General features: G+C 41.8%; 1 protein-coding gene across 2 annotated transcripts in view; it reads right to left on the minus strand.

Annotated features, from left to right (window-relative positions):
• The window catches only part of LOC148525159 (stAR-related lipid transfer protein 13-like), a 44,605-nt gene extending 20,401 nt beyond the window's left edge, over nt 1-24,204 (minus strand). Inside the window, exons 1-5 of one of the 2 annotated variants that reach the window (XM_088471160.1) lie at nt 24,025-24,204; nt 20,512-20,593; nt 4,933-4,996; nt 3,143-4,392; nt 383-559 (exon numbers count right to left, since the gene is read on the minus strand). In XM_088471160.1, the coding sequence (XP_088327286.1) occupies nt 383-559; nt 3,143-4,392; nt 4,933-4,996; nt 20,512-20,593; nt 24,025-24,145 (1,694 nt within the window). In that variant the 5' untranslated portion in view covers nt 24,146-24,204. The remainder of the gene's footprint in view (nt 1-382; nt 560-3,142; nt 4,393-4,932; nt 4,997-20,511; nt 20,594-24,024) is intronic. The other variant, XM_088471161.1, reaches the window with a different exon arrangement.
• Between the last annotated feature and the right edge of the window lie 1,200 nt (nt 24,205-25,404).

A 25,404-nucleotide genomic window follows, 5' to 3' on the forward strand; every position in this document is an offset into this window, starting at 1 on the left:
ATTATGCATCCATTATAGGTCGGTATTATACACGTGACTGACGTTGGGCCCTTAAGAGCATACACCCATCAGTTCATAGAGCAGCAGTCCTAACTAATTACATGGCATGTGGATTGCTGAATACAATTCATATCCAGGTCTGGCCACAGGTAAGTGAAGTTTTACCAAAATTTCATACAAATCGGTTCTTCGTATAACTATTAAATTATTACTGACATTAGTCCGAACTTTTTTCACATTAAAAAGCAATAGTACACCCACTTTTTACATACTGTATTATAGATTGTTTCAGCAGAAAAGTCTAAGTTTGGGGTCAGCATATATGATTCGGAAAAAATTTATTTATATTTTACAATAAGAAAAACTGTAGAGCCCTACTTACCATGCCCACCCCTGCTTGCTGGGCACAGAGTATTTCTCCATGATGGCAGTGAGTCTAAGCAGGGATAACTTCTGCAGAAGGTTGAGTTGTGCTGCCGATTGCCTGTTAATCTCCAGGGATGCCGAGCTGAGACTTGGCCGATGCGAGTTCTGGAAGCTGTGCCAGCGCAACTTCCTGCTGGGGAGAGAGGGTCTGTGACTAAGGAATTTTACATTTAACCTGTTACTACATTTTTCCAATTCAATAGAACCACTTCTCACACTACACATTAAACCAGGTACCTTAATAATCTACAAACACCTTAGGGTTACAGAGAGATTATATATTTTTATAAATGTGTGTATATTTTAGCACCCTGCACCTGTCATCTTTCTTGCCTGGGGTGTCACTCTCCGCACACTTATGGTGCATACACACGATCAGATTTTTCCTTCAGATATGAACGATAACGATTTAAAAATCGTTCAGTCGTTCATATCTGATGGAAAATCGTTCATATCTGACATGCCTGAACGATGGACGATCAACGATGCGCGTTCCCGATGGTCAGATAACGATTTCTGACATCTGATGTGTTTGCAGTCAGACTTGGACGATTCCATTCATTTTAATGCAGTCAAAAATCGTTCAATCGTTCAAATCGTTCAAAACTTTGGTAAAATCGTTCAAATCGTTCAATCGTTCAGTCGTTCATCTGACAAATCTGACAAGTCTGACAAATCTGACCGTGTGTATGCTCCATTAGCAGATGCAACAAACTACTGAGATAAAGACCAGTGTGTGCTAGAAGCACTAGAGCAGAGAGCGACACCCCAGGCAGGAAAGAGGAACTACACGGATTGTGACAGATGCAAGGTGCTAGAATTAACACATTTTATAATATATATATATATATATTTGATACAATGTCCGGCACTCCTTATAAATAGGAAATACTTACCTGGGTGCCCACACAGGGTCAGATAAGTGGAATGTGTCGTAGTGTGGCACTCCGAGCATTTGAGAAAAACGTCACTCAGGCAGCGGTAATGATGGTTTCAATGCCTTTTTAATATGATGGCATTTTCATCAGGGCATGTCACTAAGGAGGTTAGTTAGTCACAATCTGTTTGTCACATGGCAGCAATGTATTCCATATGCAGTTTCAGTCATATTTCATGTATCTAAAGTTGTGGCAGTAATTTGTACTACAGGTACCAACAAAATGAATTAGGCAACACCAATTTCAAGTGGAGCTTGGCTTTCACAACTGTACAGTGGTATCCAACTTCGCTGTGCTACACTATTAATATTAGACTTCTCTGAAGTACAAGATAGGTATAGTACACTTTCAATTTGTATAAATAAATTATTTTGGAAAATCATAAGAGACAGAACCCATCCGATTTCAAATGTATCTAATATTCTTTAACTTTCAAGTGGTAAAATAAAGAAATAACTATATGTTAAATGCTTTTGTCAGCTATTTTTGAAGAGATTATATTATGCATCTATATCTAATGGGGCCCATAAATCAGGCAGCTATCAAGACAATTCTCCATTCTGCCGATGCCTGGATCAGGGCATCTGTGAACCCAAAATGTTGGGCCAATACTGATTACGAGATTTCAACCCAAAAACTATCGCAATCGGCGGATTGGAGATTTTTAAAATGTTGTTTTTGCAGAATCCACAACTGATCGCTGATCATCGATGTCCGCGGATCGGTATATCCGAGCTGGCAGAATGGGTTATCGGCAAGCAGATGTATGGCCCGCATACTACACACATTAAATCACTTCAAAATGTTGCAGCTGTGCACAATGCAATATTTAAAAATAAATAGAATCAAAACATCTGTGGATCCTCGCTTTCCCCAGTTCCCTTCCTCATTAAACGACCCTTGTATCATTCAGCTCCTTCCTCACTAATGTAAAGGGAGAGGTCTAAAGAGGACAAGTGGAGATGTTACTCATAGCAACCAATCAGACTTGCTTTCATTTATGAGAATGTACTAGATAAACCTTAGCTAGAATGTGATTCGTTTTTATAGGTAACACCCCCACTTGTCCTCTTTAGGTGGTTTGATAAACCTCCCCCTTTAACCACTGACGTCAAGCAGTCTCTGCCTCCCAAAATATGAGCACACTAAGAATCACCAGCCACTACAAAACCCAGGTCACACGGCAGAGGAGTAGATTAGGAGGATAACAAAATAGGTTATGAATGAAGCCATTAAATGCACAGAATATTACTATATAACAAAATAAAGTAAAACTGCAGAGATTGAGCACCTAGTGTTTACGGAAAAACTATTATAAGGTGTATGATTTTGTACTAATGTTTTCCGCCATGTTTACACATCATATGTCTTCTACGAAGAGGGTACCAGTCACTCTACAGAAGACTCCCCCACACCGAATGAAGTCTTGGCTCCATAACAGTGTAACCACATTGTTCTAAAAAATGTCTACACAAAGATATTAAATGTAAAATATTCTTTCATTACATTTCTTAAGAAAAGCTGTGACCAATTTCCCCAGTACTGAAACCCCCACCCATAACAATCATCGTCGCTGGTCAGCCTATCGGATTTCTCTGCAGTATGGGGCTTCTCTATTGGACTCTTTGTATATTGACAGCGGTCTCAGGATGGCTGTAATCTAAGTGCCAACAGATAAGAAGTCCAATTAGAGTTTTTCCCTAGGACAGGTTATTGATGTGTATAACAAGGCTCAGATTTAGTACACAACAATGTTATAGATATTAGTTTTGACCCACCTGCATGGCCTAGTTAAGGATGCCCCAACACCTGAATCTCTTCTTTCCCGCATTTCTGCCTCTTCTGTGTCATTAAGAGAATTGCCAGTGCTGTCAAAGTCACTGGCTGATGTTCCTACATCAGATATCGATCTCTGCTCATAAGCAAGGTGGCCCATTTGTTCACCCACAAAGTCTGTCTCTTCTTCCTCAAGCTCTGGACACACTGTCCGTGACCACAGCTCCACCATCCTTTGCAGACCCTTAACATGATTGAGAACATCATCCAGGTGGCCAAAAAGGTCACTGCTGCCTCCTAGTTCCAAGAGATCCCCACTGCCTGCCAGCGAGGCAGGTACATTGTCATAAATGCTTGAACGGCTTCCTATAGAACTATATGATCCTCTTCTCTGTCTCCCTTCTAGTCCATGAGAGTCCATACTGCTGCATACCGAGTGTCCTAAAGATTTACTGCCCATTTTCCAACTCTCTAAGGGTATGTGAGTTGCTGGGCACAAACTCTCAATGGAAAGTGATCTTGGAAAAGTGCCAGGTTTGTGGTCCATTGGTATGCATACAAGACGATCTGACTTTTGTGACAGTCTGTGCCGCATACCATCTTTTCCAACCATATCCAAGTCTTCCAAATAAACTCCCCTGCATTGACCATCCAAATGTGGCTTTCTAATACTACCACTAGATGCACATTTAGTCCAATAGCCAGGATGAAGGAAACCTTTATCATATGCAGGAATGTCCCCATCATCACCACCACACTGGTTTGGGAAATCTATTTCATCTCTGCTAGTATGCACCAGATTATTAGAAACCAATATTGCCAGATCCTTATCTTTATCCTTTTCTCTCTTGCGTAAAGACTCCATTCTTTTTAAAAAGCCCTTTGTCTTTCTTTTCTTTGATTTTTCCTTCAATCCTCGTCTGTGAGAAGCTAGAGACTGGTCACTAAGGCTCCGGCAAGATTTGGTGGCAGTTGGTGAACAAGACAAGGAGGACAGCTCTGAAGGGGGAGTAACAACTATATCCATAACACCCCGGCTGCTTCCAGCACTCTGCAGAGAGGTGGCCTCTAGTTCTGTGCTCAGGTCTGTCAAAATGCTGTCCCTGCTGGACGTGCTCTTCATAGTTGGTGGCCCATCAAACTTTGGAGAAAGAAGTTCAACAGAATCCAGACGAGACCAGCGTCCCTGGTCCCTCTGGAAGGCCCAGCGATCGCTGATAGCACACTGATCATCATCGTCAGAATCTTCATTCTACAGGGGGGGAAGGGGAGGTTATATTTCCTATAAACAACATACAAAACACACCATGAACAATTTGCCAGTAAAAAAAAATGGAAAATGGAAAAGCACATAAAAGTTAGTAAAGATTTTTAACAGGGAAGAGGCATAAATAGAGGCTAATTAAGGTTTTTATTTTTAGACAAAGCTACAGAACCGAGAAGAGTTGTAGACTAAAAAAACTTTTCAGATTGGAGATATCATAGAACATATTCTTACAATAATTAAATAAAAAAAGCTATTTATTTTAGTGTCTGGATTAGCTGATTGCACTTTGAATAAAAATTATACAACCCTTGACTTAAAAAGTTTAGCTATTGCATTAAAAAAAACCAGCTTGATGTCAAATATTTTTATCTATGAATTTGAAATTTAGTACAACAATGGTATTTGGCAGAGTGTTGTATGTGTTCTCACAAGTCCAACTGACAGGCCTCTCATTTCACTATACTATTATTACGCTTCTGGAGACATTTCACTAGGTTCGTAAAAATAAAATCTTTGAAAGCTCACCTGTTTTCGTCGATAATTAACGTCCAGCTTCATAGAAGCACATGAATTAAGTGTCATTAGCCGTCTGCAAATAAAAAGATGGAAATGTATTTTTTCTGTGAATTCAAACTCTGTTGCTCAAGGGCAAGTGAAGGTCAAGTTGTAAATTTCCTGGCTGCAAACATCCATGTTAGTAAAAGCTGGCTTACAGCCTTTCTGTGTCTGCCTGAACTACACCTAACATAAGAATGGGGTAACTGCTGCCTTTTAACCAGGACAATTCCACTTTCTGCAAACTGCTACAGTTTTCATTTTAGAAGGGCTTGCATCTTTTAGAAGAACGTATACTATCATTTACCAGCTCTTAGGGTTACAGTGTTGGATAAATACTTTTAGCCACCTATAAGTTTGCAGTCTCAGTACATTCTTTGGACTGGAAAGGGTTAAGTTAGCATTCCATCCAGAAAGGAAATTCTCTTTCCAAGGTCCAACACAGTTTCCGCTAAATGTCAACATATCCCATAACTTTATCAGAATTTCAGATGCCTCCTTTCACTCTTTGTATGTCAAAATAAAAAGATTATATTGAAACAACAAACAAAATTATAAAGACAGTAGATGTTAAGGTACAATATCTACTTGCGCAGTAGGTATAAAAAAACAAAAAGGGGGAAATATAAAATGAACAGAAAAATTGAGATAAAAGAAAAAGGGAATACTAAACGAGTAACAGTTCATTCAATTTATAACAAATTGCAGTGAGATGGGGCATATTTATCAAGGCATTTTTTTCATTAAATGATGCAGAAATGAGTTTCTGCATAATTTTGGTGTCTCAGCACTATAGCCTACCGCATAAGTATTCAAAAAAATCAATGGGGACCAAACTCTGAAAAGCTTCCTCATATCACCTAAACCGCTTTATGCTTATAAAGGCATTCTCGCAGGAGAGGGATCTTCCGATTCCTCTACCGCAGCCTCCGTCCAGCTCTCAAATCTCACATTGATTTCCCGAAATACGAAAGACTCCTCAATATGCCGGGGTGGTAACTTGCAGGGATAGCCGTTATCATTACCGCTGCCCCTGAGAGTTAGCTTTAGTACAGTACATAGCGGGAATAATCATGTTAATCATTATTATATCAGCTGCAATGTACATTAAAATAAATTGTGGAACTTTCGCAATTCTTAGTACGTACATAGGGCCCGATTCACAGATGTATGTTAACCTGATGATTAATGTACATCTCCGATGTTGAGGGGTCTGTGCAGGACCCATTCTGTGCATGGGCAGAATGAGTCCTGCGATCTTGCACGCAGACCCCCAGAACATGTTGCTGCGTTTGGGGACCGGAGCAGGGGTGCGCCTGTTAGTCGTTCCCGGGAACTAACGTTGGTGGATGCAGATTCCTGGCTTCTTAAGTGACCAGCACTCGGTCGCAACATTGCTGGGATTGCAAATGCCGCAAGGAGGTGTCTGACACCTCCTTCTGCATTGGAATCGGAGATGGACGTTTTTGCACAGCTGCTTGTATGCAGCTCTGCAAATTCATCCATCTCTGAGTCAGGCCCATAGTCTGAAATTACAGAAATCAATTAAACAACTTGGCAATTACAGTAGGTACGAAGAATAACAAATCTGTTACCACATCAAGGTTTCCCTTCCAGACTGTAGATCCTACAAACAGTGTTTAGCTGCTTAAAGTGGTTAAACCTGTCTAAAAGACCTGATTAGCGCGCAGTTTGGGCAGCCAAACAGGGTCTGTGTGTCCATTTTTGCTCGCCACCTCAGGAGAGAGCATTTACTGCCATTGGCAGAAACAACTGAATTGCTCCGACGAGCACGCCAAAAACCCGGGTGCACAAATTGAATAATCACCAAAGAATAGTAGTAAAATTTATTATATCTACCAGAGCAGACTGGGACTTGTTGTTCTACATGGGTACACTCCGACCTGGAGTGCCACATAGAAATATTAAGATTTTGTTTAAAAAAGCAAAGTACAAACACCACAGAAAAAATTTTATGAAAATAAATAAGCCCCAATCCTTTATTCACCACATTATTATACTCCTAAATCCACAGGGATTATTATTTCTATTGTTTTTTCTTCTTTATTAATTTGGATCTACCTTGAAAATAATATCTGATAGATTGTTAAAAAGTGTTTGATGTGAAAGACAAGACTGGGGGGCTTGTCCGCAAAACAAAACAAAATTAGGGATGATGGCTGGGCTTCCACCATCAAAATGTTAAATGCAATGGTAATAACTAACCATCGCATCAAAAGAATTTGATGGGAAAAATATTCAGATGGCTTGTGCATGCACATAATAACCCATTTGTGCATACGCATTAGTGAAGAGTGCCCATTTTCAATGTTAAACAGCTGGAGTCAGTCAATGTTTTAACATTGAATGGCCATCACTTTCACAACATGGAAAGCACTGTCGACCGCCATTGGAAATCAGCCATCCAAACACTTACCATAAGAATAACACTGACAGCATTTATGCTAGACTGTTTTAGCGGGGTGCCGCACTCTACACAATTTCAAAAGGGCAGAATGTGCCCTGCCCCTTTTGAAGGCACTCCGCTAAAACAGCCTGCGGGTGCTGTCCCCAACCAGCAGCCACAGTGTCCCGCGGGTGGGGAAAACTTCGGTGTAGCGATCACCACCGGTGAATAGATGCCGGGGATCAGGCGCCTGGCATCTATTCACAGAGAAGGGAAAGCATGGGGGCAGCCCAGCAAGTCCGTAAGTGCCGGGCACGCACCCAAGAGTGATGAAAAGGGGGTGCATCTTAAAGCTATGCCCCCTTTTTGGGCATGCACCAGAGTGCTCTCTCTCTAGGTCCGGCATCCTGCCCGTCACTGGACCTAGAGTGAACATTACATTGATGGTGTTAAACAATTGGAATTCGATGTCCATCCCTAATCCACTCTGGCTTTTCATTGGTTAGAGCGTGAGAAATCACCTCTGATTTGTTATTTGTGCCTAGACCCTCTAAGGTGTTCCCGTGAACTTCATTATACAGTGTGAGGTTCATATATGCCTTTTTGTAAATACGGAAATATGTACACCTGCATTTTTCAAGACAGTATTATGAGTATATGTAACCGTCAGTATAGTACAGAGATGTGTGCTATGCAAGTATCCTGTTGGAATGCTCATATTTTGCCCTTGTCATTTATACAGATTTGTCCTCCTGCATCTTTGCAGATCCGCTACAAACGTGTGCACGCATTGCACCATGCGATTACCTGCAACAGCGTACGCTACGGTACACTATGACGCGCACCGAGATCGCACCATGCAATTCTATAGACTAGCGGGAGAGAACACAGTGCGCGTATCTGCTCGCTGGTGCACGTCTCATGCCATGCGTGGTGCGATTTGCCACGTACCGAGCATAGCTGCAAGAGGACATATCTGTAGGTGCAGAAAGTATGCTATGTAATGTAAAGATATTTGTGACCTAAAACACTAATGCATATCAAGAGGTATAGCTAATTTGTGTGTCCATGCCTTAGAATACTGAACTTGCAAATAAATGCACCTGATCAATCATAATAGTTCTGCATGTTATGTGTATGCTCTGTGACACATTCTGCGTGGGATGCATAATTACACTGCACATATATACTTGGCGGAACTAGCGAGTGATGGTCCCAGGTGCAAAAATATGCTTTGGACCCTCCCTACCCCCGAAGGCCCATCCCTCCACTCACTCTACTCAGCCAGAAGTTGCGGGAGGCTCCCAAATTTTTGGGTAGCGCCCTCACACCCCCAGAAGTGTGTCTAGATCTCCCACATCCCAACCTCTTCCTAGTGTACATGCCAAGACAAGTATCTCAGCTAAGTACACATGTGCAGCCTCTTCTGCTCATAGTAATGACATCTAGTACTAAATATTAGGACGAACAGAAACCATTTTGAAAAAAAGGGATCTTAAATACCTACCCTACAAACCAAGGCACACCCATGTCATGTGTCCCATTCAAAAGGAAAAGAATCCCTTATGTAAACAAAGTATACATAAAAAGGTAAGAAAGCTAATAATTAGATACCTGAAATACTGTAACAGCTATGAACTATCAGCACATTGGTTTGTTAACATTATTTTGTTTGCATCATTTATTTTTAAACACTCCATGAATTTTCTCAAATAAGGTCCTAGCCACTTCCTAGTTATCATTACATCATCACGTGACATGTCATAATGGAACTGTGGCCCAGGGTGATGTCACAGACGCCATCAGTTTCAGTCTTTTGAAAGGTAGTATTCAGTGGAGTAAGACGTATATTCAAGTTTTTCTGTTTAAGGACATTTTTTAATCAGTACGAACTGGTAAAGGAGAAGTAATTCAGACAACTGAAGGTAAGTCGTCATTATAATTATTTACTAAGCAGAAATAAATTATTTTGGTAACAGAGCTATAGACACATGTATACATCAGCAGCTATCAGGATACAAAATACATTATAGATAACTTACTATACAATATAACAAAACCTTACACAGGTTTACAGAAATACACTATGTGAGTGATATAATATTAAATATGTTGGGTGAGAAAAAAATTGGGGTGGTGTTTGTTTTGGGGATGATAGCTCACCTGTGTCTAGGGTTTAGTTAGATGCTAATATAATACAAAATACCTCATATAATTTATTTATATACAGGTAAAATGTACATAGAAGACAGAGGCACCCCTTCTCTTTAACCACTTATCTGATAATTATCTTTTACAAAAAAATCATCTTCTCCAAAAATGTTAATGTCTTTAAGGCAAAAACATCTTTTTGAAAATGTATTGTGTTAGTCCAAATGTCCCCATTGGCAATTTATCCCCCACCATCTATGTGGCAGTAGATCCCAGTGGCATTACCCCCCTCTAACCCACTAGTAGTAATAGATCCCCCAGTAACATTACTATCTTCCACCCCACCCCAGTGTCCATATGTTCCTATTACAGTATTGCACCTCCAATGTAAACAGACACACCACCATGGAAATATATCTTTCAATTCATTACTCATCACCCCCCACCTCCCCTAGCAGCAATAGGTTCCCCCCATTCATTACCCCACGCCAGTGACATTGAACTCTCCATAGATTCCCAGGGATTAGTCATTAAAACCTGTGACTGTCCTTGCCAATGTGCACTTGTGCTGGTTGTGTTTAGTAGAGATAGTGGCAATATCTGAGGAAATGGAGGGTCCCCTGAAAGTCAGCATACCAGATTTCATACTCCTTTTGCCACACTTTAGGAAACCAGCTTTCGTGAGCATATTATAAAACACTATTAGGGGTGAATTAAATTGCAGACGTAGGGTGCAATTTGCCGTTGCCACAGCGTAAACGCGGGCAACGGCAACCCATCTCGCACCCTTTGCCCGGCTGGCAGAATGTCCGATTCACTCAAAAGTGCTCACTACCTTATGGGGTAGAGAACATTTTATGTGAGATCTCGCTGATGTAAAGTACGGTGGTTGCTGGGCAGATTTGGCCGGATGAATGTGTTCGCCCTTAATTAAATTCCCCCCTAAATTCCAGCCTCTGGTGTGTAATCTTATTCACATATATGGGCCTGGATCTGGGTATCTATAATGGGTACAGGATTTGTGTTGCACATGACCCACACCACACACCCATGAATAATACTTACCTCTCTGGAGTCCCATGTCTGCATTGCAGTAGCAGCACACACCACCCAGCCATTTTCTTTGAGCTTTGCACATGCCTAATAGAGGTGCCTCTGGGACCATGGCGTGGGCGCCATGTTACCGGAGACCTGCGCATGCGCACTAGACTCAGTCACAATGCCAGAGTCTACTGCACCACAAAGAAGGCGGGGCCTGCACACGGCCCCCTCCGCTCTGTAACCGCCCCTACTTCTTACTATATACAGCTAGCAGGCCCAGAGTATTAGTGCAGAGATAATACAGGGTGTGCCATGCTGTTTTATATTACTTATTACATATATCAACACTTATGTTACAGAAGCAGCTCTTTTGTTCTTATAATTGTTATATATAAAAGGGATTAATAAGTGTGACATGGCTACAAATGAAATTAAGTTTATTCACCTAACCTGTTTGTTTCTTGCATAGTTGCCCATAATCTCCAATGGAGGGAATAGAAGCTGTTTATATCACTGTCCTCATAACATTTGTTGTGATATTATTGATTTTATCCATTTATTTCAGGTAAGTTACTATCATGTACAAATAATGTAACAGTTGATTTCTCTAGATAAAACGTATATTATTACTATATTATTGCCCAATGTAACCAATATGATATGGGAGTCTGATAGATGTGTATGTCTCCTGTCTTCTCCAGCGGCAGGTTTAGCATTAGGTGGGGTAGGATAATTCCTGGATCTAATGCCAGCAGAAATGGACAATGGCATGGGTGAATCTACCATAGGTACAAGGGGTGCAGCTGCTATGGGGCCCACAGCTGAGGGGGGGCCATCTTCCTTGTCAAAGTTACATGTGTTATATACATTTTTCACCATTGAGTGATACATAGGGGGCCCTTACAAACTTTTCCTATGGGGCCTTCAAATACCTAGTTATGCTCCTGGACAATGGTGTCTCCCCTGTCACTGTATTTTCAGTGTTACATCCTCAGTCCCTGTATTATCACTGTTTCTCAATAAACCCACAGGAATACATACTATTCTACTACAAAATAAATGCTTTCCACATATAACAGTGAGCAGACCTAACAGCATTGGGAGAATACATATTGGGAGCAGCAGCAGGGTGGGGCATCCCCATGTCATAGTGGGTGTGGCCATTCTGAGACAACGCCATTTGTCATACCATACACAGTGAGAGCACAGAATACCTCCCACCTCCTCTGACATCAGGACTGCTAATTCCTGCTAAATAGGCTGCCTCATGCTTCACATGTAGAAGATATTGCCAGGAACTAATCTGATCAGCTGTAGGGGATACGTCCAGTGATAACAGCTCTATCGCTACAAGTAACCCCTTGATAGAAAGAGTAAAGCCTATCATCTGCACAAATAGGGGTTTTCTGCTTTCTAATATAGAATACATAGTACCATATAACTATAGTGTGAATTACATTTAAATCTGGAAGATTACAGTCAAAATTTAGACACAGTTGAACATAAGGATTACAGTCATAACTTCTCTTTTGAGAAAGAAAATTATATTAAATTTAGAAATTCTGTTAAAGATTTAAGTGTGGAACATGCATCGTAAGGCAATATAACTGGTGTTAACATATAGGGCAGTGTTGCCTACCTTTAATATTCTCTTCCCGGGAGAAGCCCGGGTAAGAGATGCAGCAGGGGGCCGACGGGGGCGGAGCCTGACGATTCGCGTCATTAAGCCCCGCCCCCTCACGGTAAAATTGCCGCGATTGGGCACAATTTACATAGGGGGTGGGGCCAAATGCTGTGATTCATGCAGAATCACAGTTTAAGCCCCGCCCCCTTCACGGAGACCCGCGATTGCCGCGGGTATTCTCCTAATTCTGCCCACTTCACTAGGAAGTGGGCAGAATGCGGGAGAAATGCCTACCCTTCCGGGGGTGCGGGGGGTTACCCGAAAAATCGGGAGCCTCCCGCGAAAACCGGGAGGGTAGGCATGTATGATATAGGGGCCTATTCATCATCACTTAATTTTCACAAAAGCAAGGGAAAATGCTAAATTTCACCTGCAATTGTGAAAATGAAATGTGCGAGCCATTCATCAAGAAAGTAAAGCAGCCGATATCACATATCTCCTACTTACCTTCCTCTCGCGGAATGGCCCGCTATACTCATACACTACAGTATTCCTGCAACTTGACTGCGGGACCATTCGCCATCTTCAGATGGCAAATGCTCCTGCATCAAAACCTGCTTCTTCCCTATGGGAAGAAGGCCCGGGTTGCGAAGAGGGATCCTTTCGGATCCCTCAGTCACTGTCTGGCTCCTTTCGCATCCCTCAGTCACTGTCCGCTCCGTTCAGGCTCTTGTGCGCATGCGTGACCTGTGGGTCGCATATGTGCACTCCTGTCACTGCTCCGACTGGAGCAGTGACAGGATTCTCTGCTCCGAAAAGGAGCAGAGAAGCCACCACACGTGGGGAGAGCTGATTTCGCATCAGCTGTCACTGTGCCGAAGCAATGATGAATTGCTCTGGTAGCCGCGGCGAGTTACAGTATCAGGGTCCGAATAATTAACATGATGAATAGGCCCCGTAGAGTTAATATTTTATTGATACACTAAAGCTCGGTACACACTGAGCGATGTGCACCCAAGCCAATATGTCAACCCCACAGATCATATGCTGGGTACACATTAGATTGATGTAATGAGCAATGGAATGATCACTCGTTCTGTCCTTACTTAATATGTATGGGGCCGCATGAGTACATTAAACCTGACAACGTTGCATGAGACTGCGGGAGAGCGCATACACACTGCACGATATGAATGATTTGTTATTCCAATTTGGCCAAATCGGAACAACATTGCTCCAGTATGTAGCCAGATTATTACACCAATATGATATATTAATAAAGCCAAAAGAGTGAAAATAACTTGTATCCATTTTATCCTAAACCCTCGCTTGCTCTTAGTAGGGAATGTAAAGTGAAAAGTACAACACAGTCAAACCTGCTTTGCTATATTGTACTGTGATATCATTTGCTGCCCTAAGTGGCCGTTATACTGTAATACAATAGGCTGCCCTATTATATAATGTTACCCTATATGATTTCGAAACCAATATATAAGTTGGGGAGACCCCATGGTTCCTTTCTGTGTTTTGCCACTCAGCACATCTCATTATTTTGTAGCTGTATGCAAAGCAGACTGGAGAGAATGCCATACAGGGACATAGAATCCGGCTCTGACACGACACCAGGTAACAATAACTAGATTAATTAAGTATAAAGTAAGGACCACAGGACAGACATCTACCCCAATCTCCTGGCCTGACACAGAGAGCACACAGTTCATGTACAGCTGCCATTTCTCACAGATTCACAAGTGCAAAACTATGCAAATGTCAGCTTGAGCGTTCCTCTTGTGTACTTCTGTGTGATGGACTGAGCTAACCCTGCAATGCCCACTGTGTATATGTGAGCAATGCTCATCTGCTCTGATGGGTCCAATCTCTCCACCATCGTCTCACCATCAGCTGCAGCAATGAGCCCCTGCCTGGCGCACAGCCTCCCTTATCACTGTCTCACAATATGGCCACTATGGCTGCAGGGCTGTGTAAGAGGAGAAAGTCACATGCTGAATACATGTCGACACAGCATGCTCCCATAACACGCCCATGCCACCAATGATATAGACACAAATGTTTGTTATTGGTGTTTGGATTTATAAATAGGTCTCATTTTACCAGTAAATACTAATACTGATTACTGGTTACATATCTTATCCTAATACTGCAACACAGACAAATACATTATGAATTTTCTTTTCTGGCTAGATAAACAACTAATTGTGGGCTTATTATCCATTACTAACTGTTTCTATTTCATATTTTAATAGTTAATGAACAAGTGGAGGATGAAAGTGATGAGGATGATGAGTAGGAGAAACATCTGGAAGAAAAAGAGGAGAGCATTGACGAAAATTAAATTAAAAAAAAAAAAAAATCACTTTAAGAACAATCTAAAGTCATGACAGAAAGAAGAGAGACGAAACATCCAAATTAAATAATCGAGAGGCCAAATAATAAATAGATACATTTTCTGCATATATGCTTTTTTCAAGCTAAAATTTAAATGTTGTTAATAATTTGTTCTATTATTATAACTATGTGGTTGGTGCCCTGCAGCAGTGTGGGGAAACAGGGTGCTATACATAACACACATGTAGATATAAAAATAAGTTCATACAAAAAGACTAAAATAACTGCAGATGTGAAAATAAAGGGAAGGGAGAACCCTGCTCCTGAGGGAACCAACATCCTATAGGGTATAAATGGGCCGAGTTAAACAAGAGGAGCGAGTGTGGCGCAGAGAGGGGAATGTGACAAGGATGTACCAGTGTCACTATAGAAAGGTCTTTAAAACTCTCCCGAAGGGCAGAACATCGTTGGCAAAACTATCAGAAAGAAGAAAAATGGGCGCTATAAGAGTGGTCTGAAAAAGTACACACAGGAAACAGCTAACCCCAACAAGGTATCTGTACAACGTCAATGTGATACAGGTAATAGAAACATGAGTAGTGCTGTATGTGCTGTAAAAATGACTGATACTGCAGGAATCACAAAAGTAATAGCAATTTATTAATCTATTGCCAATAAAAAATTGCAAAATCAAGATTGATTCAATAATAAATGACTGTCACAATACTGTTTATTATAATACAGGGTGGTCCATAAGTGAGGAAACACCTTTATAAAAAGGAAATGAGTACACATATATGACGTGTCACCTGTATGGTGGCCATCTTGAAGTTGGCCGTCTTGGATACAATTCTCATTTTTTAATTGGGAAGGTAGTCATGTGACATTTAACAAATGCAGAATTTAATTAGAAAAACAATGGTATCCTTTGTTTTAACGTGTCTTTATTAATTCTCGAGTTTTAACTGAGTTTTATTTTGCACGTAGTGACATTAATGACAATGGCACTAACACAAACAGAACATGTTGACATTGTCTTGATGTCTGGAGAATGAAGCAAAAGTGCTCTTCCCAATGATTTCAACCAACGTCATCCAAATAGGTCACCCATTACTCACAGTGCAGTTGACAATCTCCTTTCAAAATGTAAAGAAACCAGGTCAATTGCAGATAAACCAAAAAGTGAATGACCAAAAACTGTTACAGATGAAGCAACAACAACTGCTGTGCTGGCATCATTTTCAAAGAGCTCAAAACGTAGCACTCATTGTCTGTCTCGTGAATGTGGGGTTCGTCGTACGGCCATTTTGAGAATTTTGTCTATACAAAATTGTGGGGTACTCGTATTGTGCAACCATTCTTCATTGATGGAAACATTAACAGCAGCACATTACTACAGGTTGTTAGATGAAGAGATTTTTCCCTCATTGTTATCAGAGGATGGTTCCTATCCTAATTTCTTCCAGCAAGATGGTTCCCCACCTCATTATGGACTCATTGTCAGGGAATATCTTGATGTACAGTTTCCCCAAAGGTGCATGGGCTGTAGAGGTCCAGTCCAGTGGCCACTAAGATCCCCAGATTTAACTGGATTTCTTTCTGTGGGGTTACCTGAAGGAACATGTTTATGCTATGTAAGCTATGAAGAAACAAGATTGTTATCATCTGCAACAACGAATTGTTGATGCTTGTGCTCAGATGCAGCAAGGCATGTTAATCAAAGGTTCAACAGGAATGGGAAAAGAGAATAGCCTTAACACTGCAACATGGCAGACAGCACTGCCGCACCATTTCCACGGTGACCTATGCATATGCAGTGGGCTCTAGCACAGCACTAGAGTCTACTAGTGTCCAGAGTCTACTGCCCAACTAAGTGCGTTGTCAGCCGCAGGGTAGAGAGGAGGGGACCCCCAGACAGAGACTGCACATGGGCACCCTCCTCTCTTAATATGCCCCTGGCAAAAGTGTATTTCACTCTGTCCTGAGTCGGGCGGAACTTGGCCTGATCTGGCTTTCCATGAATCCGGGGCAGCACCAATGCAAGCTGCAATTATACTGCACAGGCACCATTTTCCTTGTGATTTCTGTAGTGCGCATGGTAAAGGAGAGCATTACTATTGGGCACACACAGGGGGCATGACTACTGGGGGCATTACTACTGGGGGCACTACATAAAGGGCACCACTACTGTGGGCTCTGCATACAGGGGCACTACCACTACTGGGGGCTTTGCATAAGGTCCCCATTACGCATACATTAGTCACATTTAATAGGGGCCCCAACAGGTTCGTTGCCCAGGGGCCCCCACAGACCTTAATCCGGCCCTGATCATCCTACGCATGAAACTGTACCTATAATGCTGCTTTCTCTGGATCCATCTCTCCTCCGCTTCCACTGTCAGTTTACGTACAACAATGCTTGGTCCTTGGACCCATGTGGGGACTGGCCAGGGGAGCAGGAGGGCAACTGCTCACAACACAGGCATTCTAGGTCAGGGAGCAGGATTGCCCACTCTGGCATATGAGCTAGAAGTGAGAGGGAGGGTGAAATCTGTACAGGGGGTGGGGCTACAAAGGAATATACAGTGCTGCAGGAGTCATGTGAGAGCAGAGGGGATGGAGCCGCTGCAGTTCCCGGGCCAGAAAGAGAACTACTCAGCATGTAAGGAAGGTGAGAGGGAGTGAGGACTACAGGGTAGGGATTGAGGATCTAAGCTGCTGCATCTATATTCTGCATCTATGATAACATGTGACATTATTGGGAACTACTACAGCTGATGACATTATTGGGTATGACAGTTGCTTACAATAGCATTACCTTCCAATAATTACATTAATGGGCATTATAGTGACTGGTGCCAATTATTATTCACTGCCACAGTACAGCTGGTAATATTATTGGCAATACCACTACTGACATACCGTAATTGTGAAAAATTACTATTTGGATATCGGTTACTTGTGGTAATATTTGGCAGTATTACTACTGGTGACATTATCGTGCATTATTTCTATGAATGGTGACAATATTGGAATTATTACATGCTTTACATATTACCAGTCCACAACTTTTTGAATACTACTGGGTATTACTCTTACTGTTGTACATATTATTGAGTGACTACTACTACTAATAGTAGGCATATGTCTTACTGGGGCTGGGATGTACTATCGTATAGATTTTCACTGCGGTAATGTGTGCCTAGCGATTTCTTCTGCCCTTCCAGGTATGTAAAAATATAAAAAAAAATACTTCAGCGTCTTTGAAATCTCGTAATGACTTTGTGCCGAAGTATCTATTAGTGTTCTTTTTACACAGTTTCTTGCTGGTGAATTCCACATTCTCTGCACTGTTATTAATCACCTGATGGTATTTGTTTTATTTTTTTCAACAAGGTCATTTCAGTTTCTTCTTTTTTTTTATTAAAGTAAAATGTTTACTTATATACATTTTCATTTTATTCTCTAAAGTAACGTTTTGTTTTGTTTTTCTCTTTATCTCTATACTCTGTACTGCTGGCAGGCTACATTCACTTTCCTGCTGTAGTCAGTATTGCAATCCTTTAATCCTTGTAATACTAAACAAGACACCGATCTCTAATAGTGTAATCTTTGTCCCTTACTTTCACTTTAACAAAATTTGGACTCACACTTCCAGGAAATGGGAAGCAACACACATCACACACAGCCTCACTATACACTGACACACAACACACACGTGTGATAAACATATTCATCAATATCTATAGAGTGTAAGCTTGCGAGCTGGGCCTTCCTACCTCTATGTCTGTTATTACCCAGTTTTGATCTATTAGTGTTTCCAATTGTGAAGCGCAATGAAATATGTTGCGCTATATAAGAAACTGTTAATAAATAAATACCTGCAAACATAGGGAAGCAGCACGGATTGCATATCAGAAACAACTAAGCGCATGTGCAGGGAACATACAGATTGGTCAACATACATCTAGCCTCCATGTGCTACAAGTTGCGCCACACAACGCAGGAGCTCTGTGTGACTCTGTAGCGCTCAGCGTCTTCTCATGCAACATTTTACCTTCAAATGCATCTAATTTGCATAGTGATGTAAATACTTAGCACAAACAGCTTCTGCTAATTAAAATGATATTCCGCATGCCTATGTTCTGTGTGCAACTGCGGGTGTATCTGCATGCGAAATGCTACGTTACAGCTGCTGACACTGTAACGTAGCGTTTCGCATGCAGTAATTTGCTATGCGAATAAGATGCATTTGAAGGTAAAAAGTTGCATGAAAAGACTCTCTGCGCTACAGAATCACGCCACGGCATGGCGTGACTAGAAGGGCTGTTCAGCGCGCAAGGAGGCTAGATGTATGTGGACCCAGCTGTAGGATGGATGTGGAAACTGACCGCACTGACCAGCAGTGACTGCATTCACTGCTTCTGAACAATGCAGATGGTACATACCACATCAGATTCAAAACACCAGCAAAAAAACAACCCGATAACAGAGGTAATAACAAAACAAAAAAAAGAGAAAAATAGTACATCCCACCCTGGGTATTTTACTGCAGCTGGAGGATGTGAACTCTGCTTGCTGTTATACAGACAGCGAGCACCCAATTGCTTGGTACACGGTTGCTGTGAACGATGCCCCGGAGTGTTTAATCTCATAGCAGACCAGTCTCTTGGAAACCTAGCATCACCCTGCCTAGGTTAAGGGAATGGTCAGTTCACATGTAGAGACACTGGGCCTGATTCAGCCGAAAGCACTCTTGGGCTTGCGGCAACAAGACCCTACCACAAGGGTCTCGTCGCAAGCCCGATGGTTGCGATGGTCTTGACCATCGCGACCATCATCATGGCCGCTCGCTATAGCGGTGGGTGGTCAAAACCTGAGGGCCGGCCCTATAACTGAGCGAGCGCTCTGTCAGAGCATCCGGCTCTGAATCAGACCCACTGATATAACAATATTTATACACACAGTAGAACATTTTCTAAAGCAGAGCACAAATGGTAGAAACTATAGTTACTGCAGACACTTGCTGACTGGGTAAGAACAAACTAGCGCTCTTCCTCGATGCTGGTGGTTTATGGCTAAAGTGTTAAAAGCCACATTGTACTCCAATATTCTTTTGGCAAGATGTAAGAAAAGTGTAAGTGCGGCTCTCTGAAACAGTGCAATTACACTTGAGTCCTTAAAATGTAGCAAGTTGTCCATTATCAGTAAACAGCTACTGAATGCCATCAAAAGAATAGAATTTAATAAACCAGCATAGGATACATTAAAACTATATTCAGTTATGATGGTGTAAGAACAGCACATTGCTCTAATAGATAGAGAGAAAAAAAAAAAAATATATATATATATATATATCACCAATTTTACGTGCACAAACTTATAGAACTCTGTACACTCCAGAAAGACATGATGAATGAGTAAATGTACAAGGGGCTACTGGGGTGTTAAGGGTTAATGGACTAGGAAGGCAAGCAGTGGAACTTTGAGAAAAGACAGGAAAACTAAAAACGTGAGTAGTATAATAGAGTGTCACTGAGCAATATCTGGGGAGAGAATTGCACGTCCAACAGCATACATTTTTATTCCACCGATCAGAGCCAAAATGCTGTAGTATATACACAGACTGTGCCCAGGTAAGTGCTATTCCTACATGGAACAGACCGTGCTGTTCCTGCCGCTGCTCACTAAAACACCACTAGTGCCATTTAGTCAATAACTCAACATTGCTGGAAAATGTCCACAACCTGTTATTGTACTCACCTGAAATGTCACAGATGAACTAGAGTTCTTACAATTACATTTCTTTGCTACAATCAATTTTTAGTTTTTACATTTCTTGATAGATTTGTTTTAAACAAACCATATGTAATCCGTACAAAAGATGAAATCTCTTGCCATCACAGCCTTATCATTTCAGCTGGTAATTCCTGAACTAGTGAAACGTATAATTGATGTAGACTACAAGAGTCCTTCTCTACCTGCAAAGGGATTTGAGGGAGTCCTGATCCAAAAAATTGTGATCTCTTTTCACATACGTAATGTCAACAGGAAACTGTGAATCTGCAGGAGGAAAAAACAAATGAGAGGTAGGACTTGTATGACAGAAGCTGTAGGTGCAAAGTAATACGGTAACTGCTCCTGCCTCGATAATGGTGGTGAAAGCACTGTCACAACTATAGATGGAATACGCATGTCTAACAGTCAAGTGCATTTGGAAAACACCCAACCTGACATTGGTCCAGGATCATACATTGGATTGGATTATGGGATAGTTAATGCAGCAGGCGGTTCATGAGGTTTCCATTTAGGATTATGGGCCTGATTCAGACCCACTCGCGAGCGGCTGTCCGCTCGCAAGTGGGTCGATGTTATGGACTGAGCATGCGCACGACGGAGGGAGCTCCGTCGTGCGCATGCGTCAGACGCGACGAGCGAAGGAAAGTCCTTCGCTCGTTGTGTCCGATCAAAGGGGGCGTGTTGTCAACGTTGATTGACAGCACGCCCCCTTTGGTGGGCGTGCCGGGGGCGTGCCTCCCTGACGGGGGCGTTCCCACGGGAACGCCTCCCGTCAGAAGCCGGCCCACTGACATCACTAGTGATGTCAGTGGGAGTGATTTTGGCTCTGATAGAGCCAAAATCACTCCGGAGCTTGCGGTTGAAAACCTCAACCGCAGGCTCCGGCTCGCAATTTCGATGGTCGCGATGGTCTCGACCATCGCGGCCATCACAATGCACGCTCGTATAGCCTGTGGGTGGTGACCCACAGCTATACGAGCGTCCAGGAGGACGCTCCATGAAAATGGAGCCCGGCCCTCATTCAGAGCGTGCGCTCTGCTCAGAGCGTACGGCTCTGAATGAGGGCCTATATCGTATTGTGACCTGTAATATGTGTTGGCAACATTTATTGCACACACAATCATAACAAATCTGAAAGAAAAAACTCTGCAGTTGATGCATCAATTAGCCCATGAATGGGAAGGAAGATCTTGCACCTAATTATGAGCTTTGGCTGTTAGCAGTTGCTGTCGACTATGTTTATTTGGGAGCTCTTTTAGGAGGGGGTGATCTGGAAGTCATTTGGTCAGACAATGGTTGGCTTCACACTTCCCCATGATGCCATGCTTCCAGCTATTGTTCTGAAGCACGGTCCCATCCTCTCAGCCCTGTGCAAGTGTTGGAGCCTCGATTCCTGAGTTTGTGGGTCAGACTGAAAGATATTCAGTGTGAGGTAAGCAGGATAGGTCAGGTCCCATGTGTGCCAAGCCGTAGAGACACTACAGGAAGGATACACTAAATCTACCCAATATAAAGGGCATATATAAAAGTCAGGGTAGAAAATCATAAATTTAGCGTTCATTATCTTCATAATATAGAATAACTTCATTCATTCAAATCATGTTCATTTTTTATGCCCATAGTGTCAGCCCAACCTACAGTCTGATCTGGCAACAACATAAAAGTTTAATTTGCTCTCCAGCTATGTGCAATGTACTAAATAGCAGAATGCTAACATCATCAGCTGTACTAAACATTTTGGGCCAGCCTCGGGCACGCTATTATCTACTAGATGTCGCCCTGGTACTGCCTGAGTTTTTTTCCTCTCTTTCCTCCTGTCATTCTTCAGCACTCCCCTGCACTCTTTTTCTCATCCTCTTTCTTCCCCTCTTACTCCATTTCTCTCTCCTCCACCCCCCATCTGTCTCTCTTATCAGGACTAGATTTTATTATATAGATTATCCTTAGCATTACGGGTTTCCTTTTCTTCTGTATGATAGCACTTTTTGGGATGTCCTCACCTTCATTCCTCTACAGAGTGTTTTTTCCTTTATGTATGTGTATCCCTGTGAGCCTTTTTCCTTTCTTCTATGCAGACATATATTTTTTGATGCAAACAAGGCTGCGATATTGTTTTTAGGTAATTTTATGGAGTGTTTGTGTCTCCATCATGGAGTGTGTATGGGAAATTGCAAAAGTGTTTGAAGACTGTCAATGTGTGTTATGCTGAAACTTTGTGAAAGTAACATCATTGGTGGGGGGGTTCAGAATTCATACGAAATTGTCATTACATGCCAACATGATGAGATCATTTTTATCACTCATATATAAATACACAGTTATTATACACTGTATAATACACTCAAAATGTACCAGTAGAAAAAATAAAGAGGAATTGTTTTAAAACTAAACAGTGCTATTTGGCAATCCATAATGTACACAAGATGCTTTAACCATATCCATATTATTATATTCTAACTGCAAGTTCTGAAAGACACCATTGTGGAGAGTTTCTACCAAATTTGGGGAACCACAGGTATAGGACATACCCGATTCTTCTAGTCAGGGAGCTTGAAGCGGAATTCAGCTTCCATAGCCAAGTCATTTTATTCAGGATTGCTTAAGTACAAATGTGTCCAGAATACACTGTTGCTTGAGAGGAGGCAAGTAGCCCCACTCAGTGCACCAGATTCTGGACGCATCAAAATGTGCGTCTAATTCGCATACATAAAACTAGAAACGACAAAACTACTTTTCTAGATTACACTGATCAACGTGATGTGCGATATTTGTAGATCTGTGTGCAACGGAGTCTGAATCTGTGTAAAGCTGTGTACATACCTGAAAGATATATCTGCAGATGATGGTCGTTCATACACACTGTACAGCCATCACGGTCAGCTGGCCATGGGACATGTCGCGCCCCCCTCCCTGGTGGCCTGTGCAGCAAGTGTACAGGTGGTCGTCTGACGCCCATACACATACACACAGCACAATATGTAGATATATCTGCCATTGCCTGTGCTGCACATCGGACGCGATAGGTCTGTGAATGTCGTCGTTCACAGACACATCATCTGTACACACTGGCCGACGCACACACAATTTATTGGCCAGTAAATTGAACGGCCGATATGTCGGCCGGTGTGTACCCAGCATAAGAAATGCTCTGATGAAGCGGATGCAGCTTTTTCTTTCCCCAAGTTCTGCTGTGCTTCATCATGCGACTTTGCACATGTTTAAAACTAATTCCTGTGTGGTAAAAGTCGCAGTCCAGCATCTCTGGTACACTTTGAGTGGTGTATTGCTACATTTTCAGTGTGAATAAGATGCAAAATTAAAAAAACAAAACTACAGTACGCTACTCCTCTCAGTGTCTCAGTCACACCGGGCCTTCTAGGGTTGCATAACTTAAAGACAAAGCAAAATTTACTTAGCGATGGGTACTAAACCTGTTTAGAACCGTCGGCGGTTTGGTGACTGTTTATGGTGTCATTTAGAAACTGCCAAACACTGACTAGTCATTTTAGCCCTAGTCTATTCTATTCTAAAATGTGTTTTGACAGCGGTTTTGGCCTTCGTAAATCTGCGGATAACAAAACCACCGCCAAACCACCGAGATTTAGAACCCGCCGCTTAGTTAATTTTCCCAAGGTGTAGGAGGACACATCTGTAGCTTTCTATTTGTATCTAAAACAATAATGTAAAAATCTTACCTTCATATAGTTGTGCATATTGAGGAAATCCTGCAGCCCGTAACCAATCACAAGCTTTCTTAGCCTCCACATCTGTAACATAAAAAGAAACGATTACTTTAAACATTGCAAGCTTATGCATTTTTAACCACACACATAATTTACAAATTGAAACAGCTAAAGATTGCACAAGTGTATTTGGAATGACATATTAAACAAAAGAAGAGATGAATCATTCATTTCAACCAAATACTAGTTTATTTTTTCTTTCTGGAAGCAAAATTCATATTCAGCCAAAACACAAGTGACTAAATCAATTGAATAAGAATTACGATTGCTTTGAGATGTCATTGGGTAAACAGAACACAGTTACTTCTTCAGGCAGCTGAAATACATTTCACCATTCACATCTGCCTAATCTAAACATGCAAAATAGCTTTTAGAAGTCAATTCATTTGGGTATTTTGGTAGAATATTTTGTATTTGGACAAATACTAAAACAGGGATTCTGTGATCACTGGAAAAAAATTAAATTAACCAGGACCTTTGTGACATGGAGCCATCATTTCTACAAAAGTAGGTGAAAATGTTGATGGCTATTCATCATAAAGGTAACGCAAAAGATAATCACTGTTATCTCCTGCTTACCTCTCAGCCCCGATCTGTCCCCATACACTAGTATAGGGATCAAATTCATCAAGCTCAGAAAATATAATATTTTTGGAGCTTGACTGTGCCCGAATACCTGCTTCTTCCCTATGAGAATGAGTCCCGGCTTTTGGATCCCTGCGCCCCTGCCAGACCCCTTCCAACTGAGCTTTGTGCGCCTGCATGAACCCTAGTTCCCATAAAGAGCTTACAGTCTAAATGAGGGGTGGGGAATCTTTCTTCTGCCGAGGGCCATTTTGATATATATAGCACTATCCGTCGACCCGGTGCAGGACACTCCCCCACCGTGTGATGTCACTTAGTACCAGGATAATAAATGCACCAAGCACATATATACCACGAAATGCACAAAAAAGGTACAAGAAAAAAGGGCGAAGAAAATTACAATTCATTAACCACATTAATTCAATTCCTGGCACAATACGCCTCAGTCTCACGTTTAGCAGAGAGCACATCAATTTTTTAGATGTGTCAGTCTCACTGAATAAGAACCAGGTGACTACCAGAGTTTTCAGTAAGGACTCTGATAAAAACACGCTGCTACATGCAACTAGCTTTCATCCAGCACCTCTCAAGAGAGGGTTACCTTACTAACAACTTTTAAGAGTAGTAAGGAACGACTCAGAGCCAAAATCTACCTCCATAGCTCTGATGGATATGGGACAACGCTTCCTCGAAAAAGGATATTCAAAAGATGACATTGATGAAGCACTGGCCAAAGTAGGCAAACTC

Source organism: Taudactylus pleione, unplaced genomic scaffold (genome assembly GCF_031769625.1).
Source record: "Taudactylus pleione unplaced genomic scaffold, aTauple2 ptg000111l, whole genome shotgun sequence".
Classification (NCBI taxonomy): domain Eukaryota; kingdom Metazoa; phylum Chordata; class Amphibia; order Anura; family Myobatrachidae; genus Taudactylus; species Taudactylus pleione.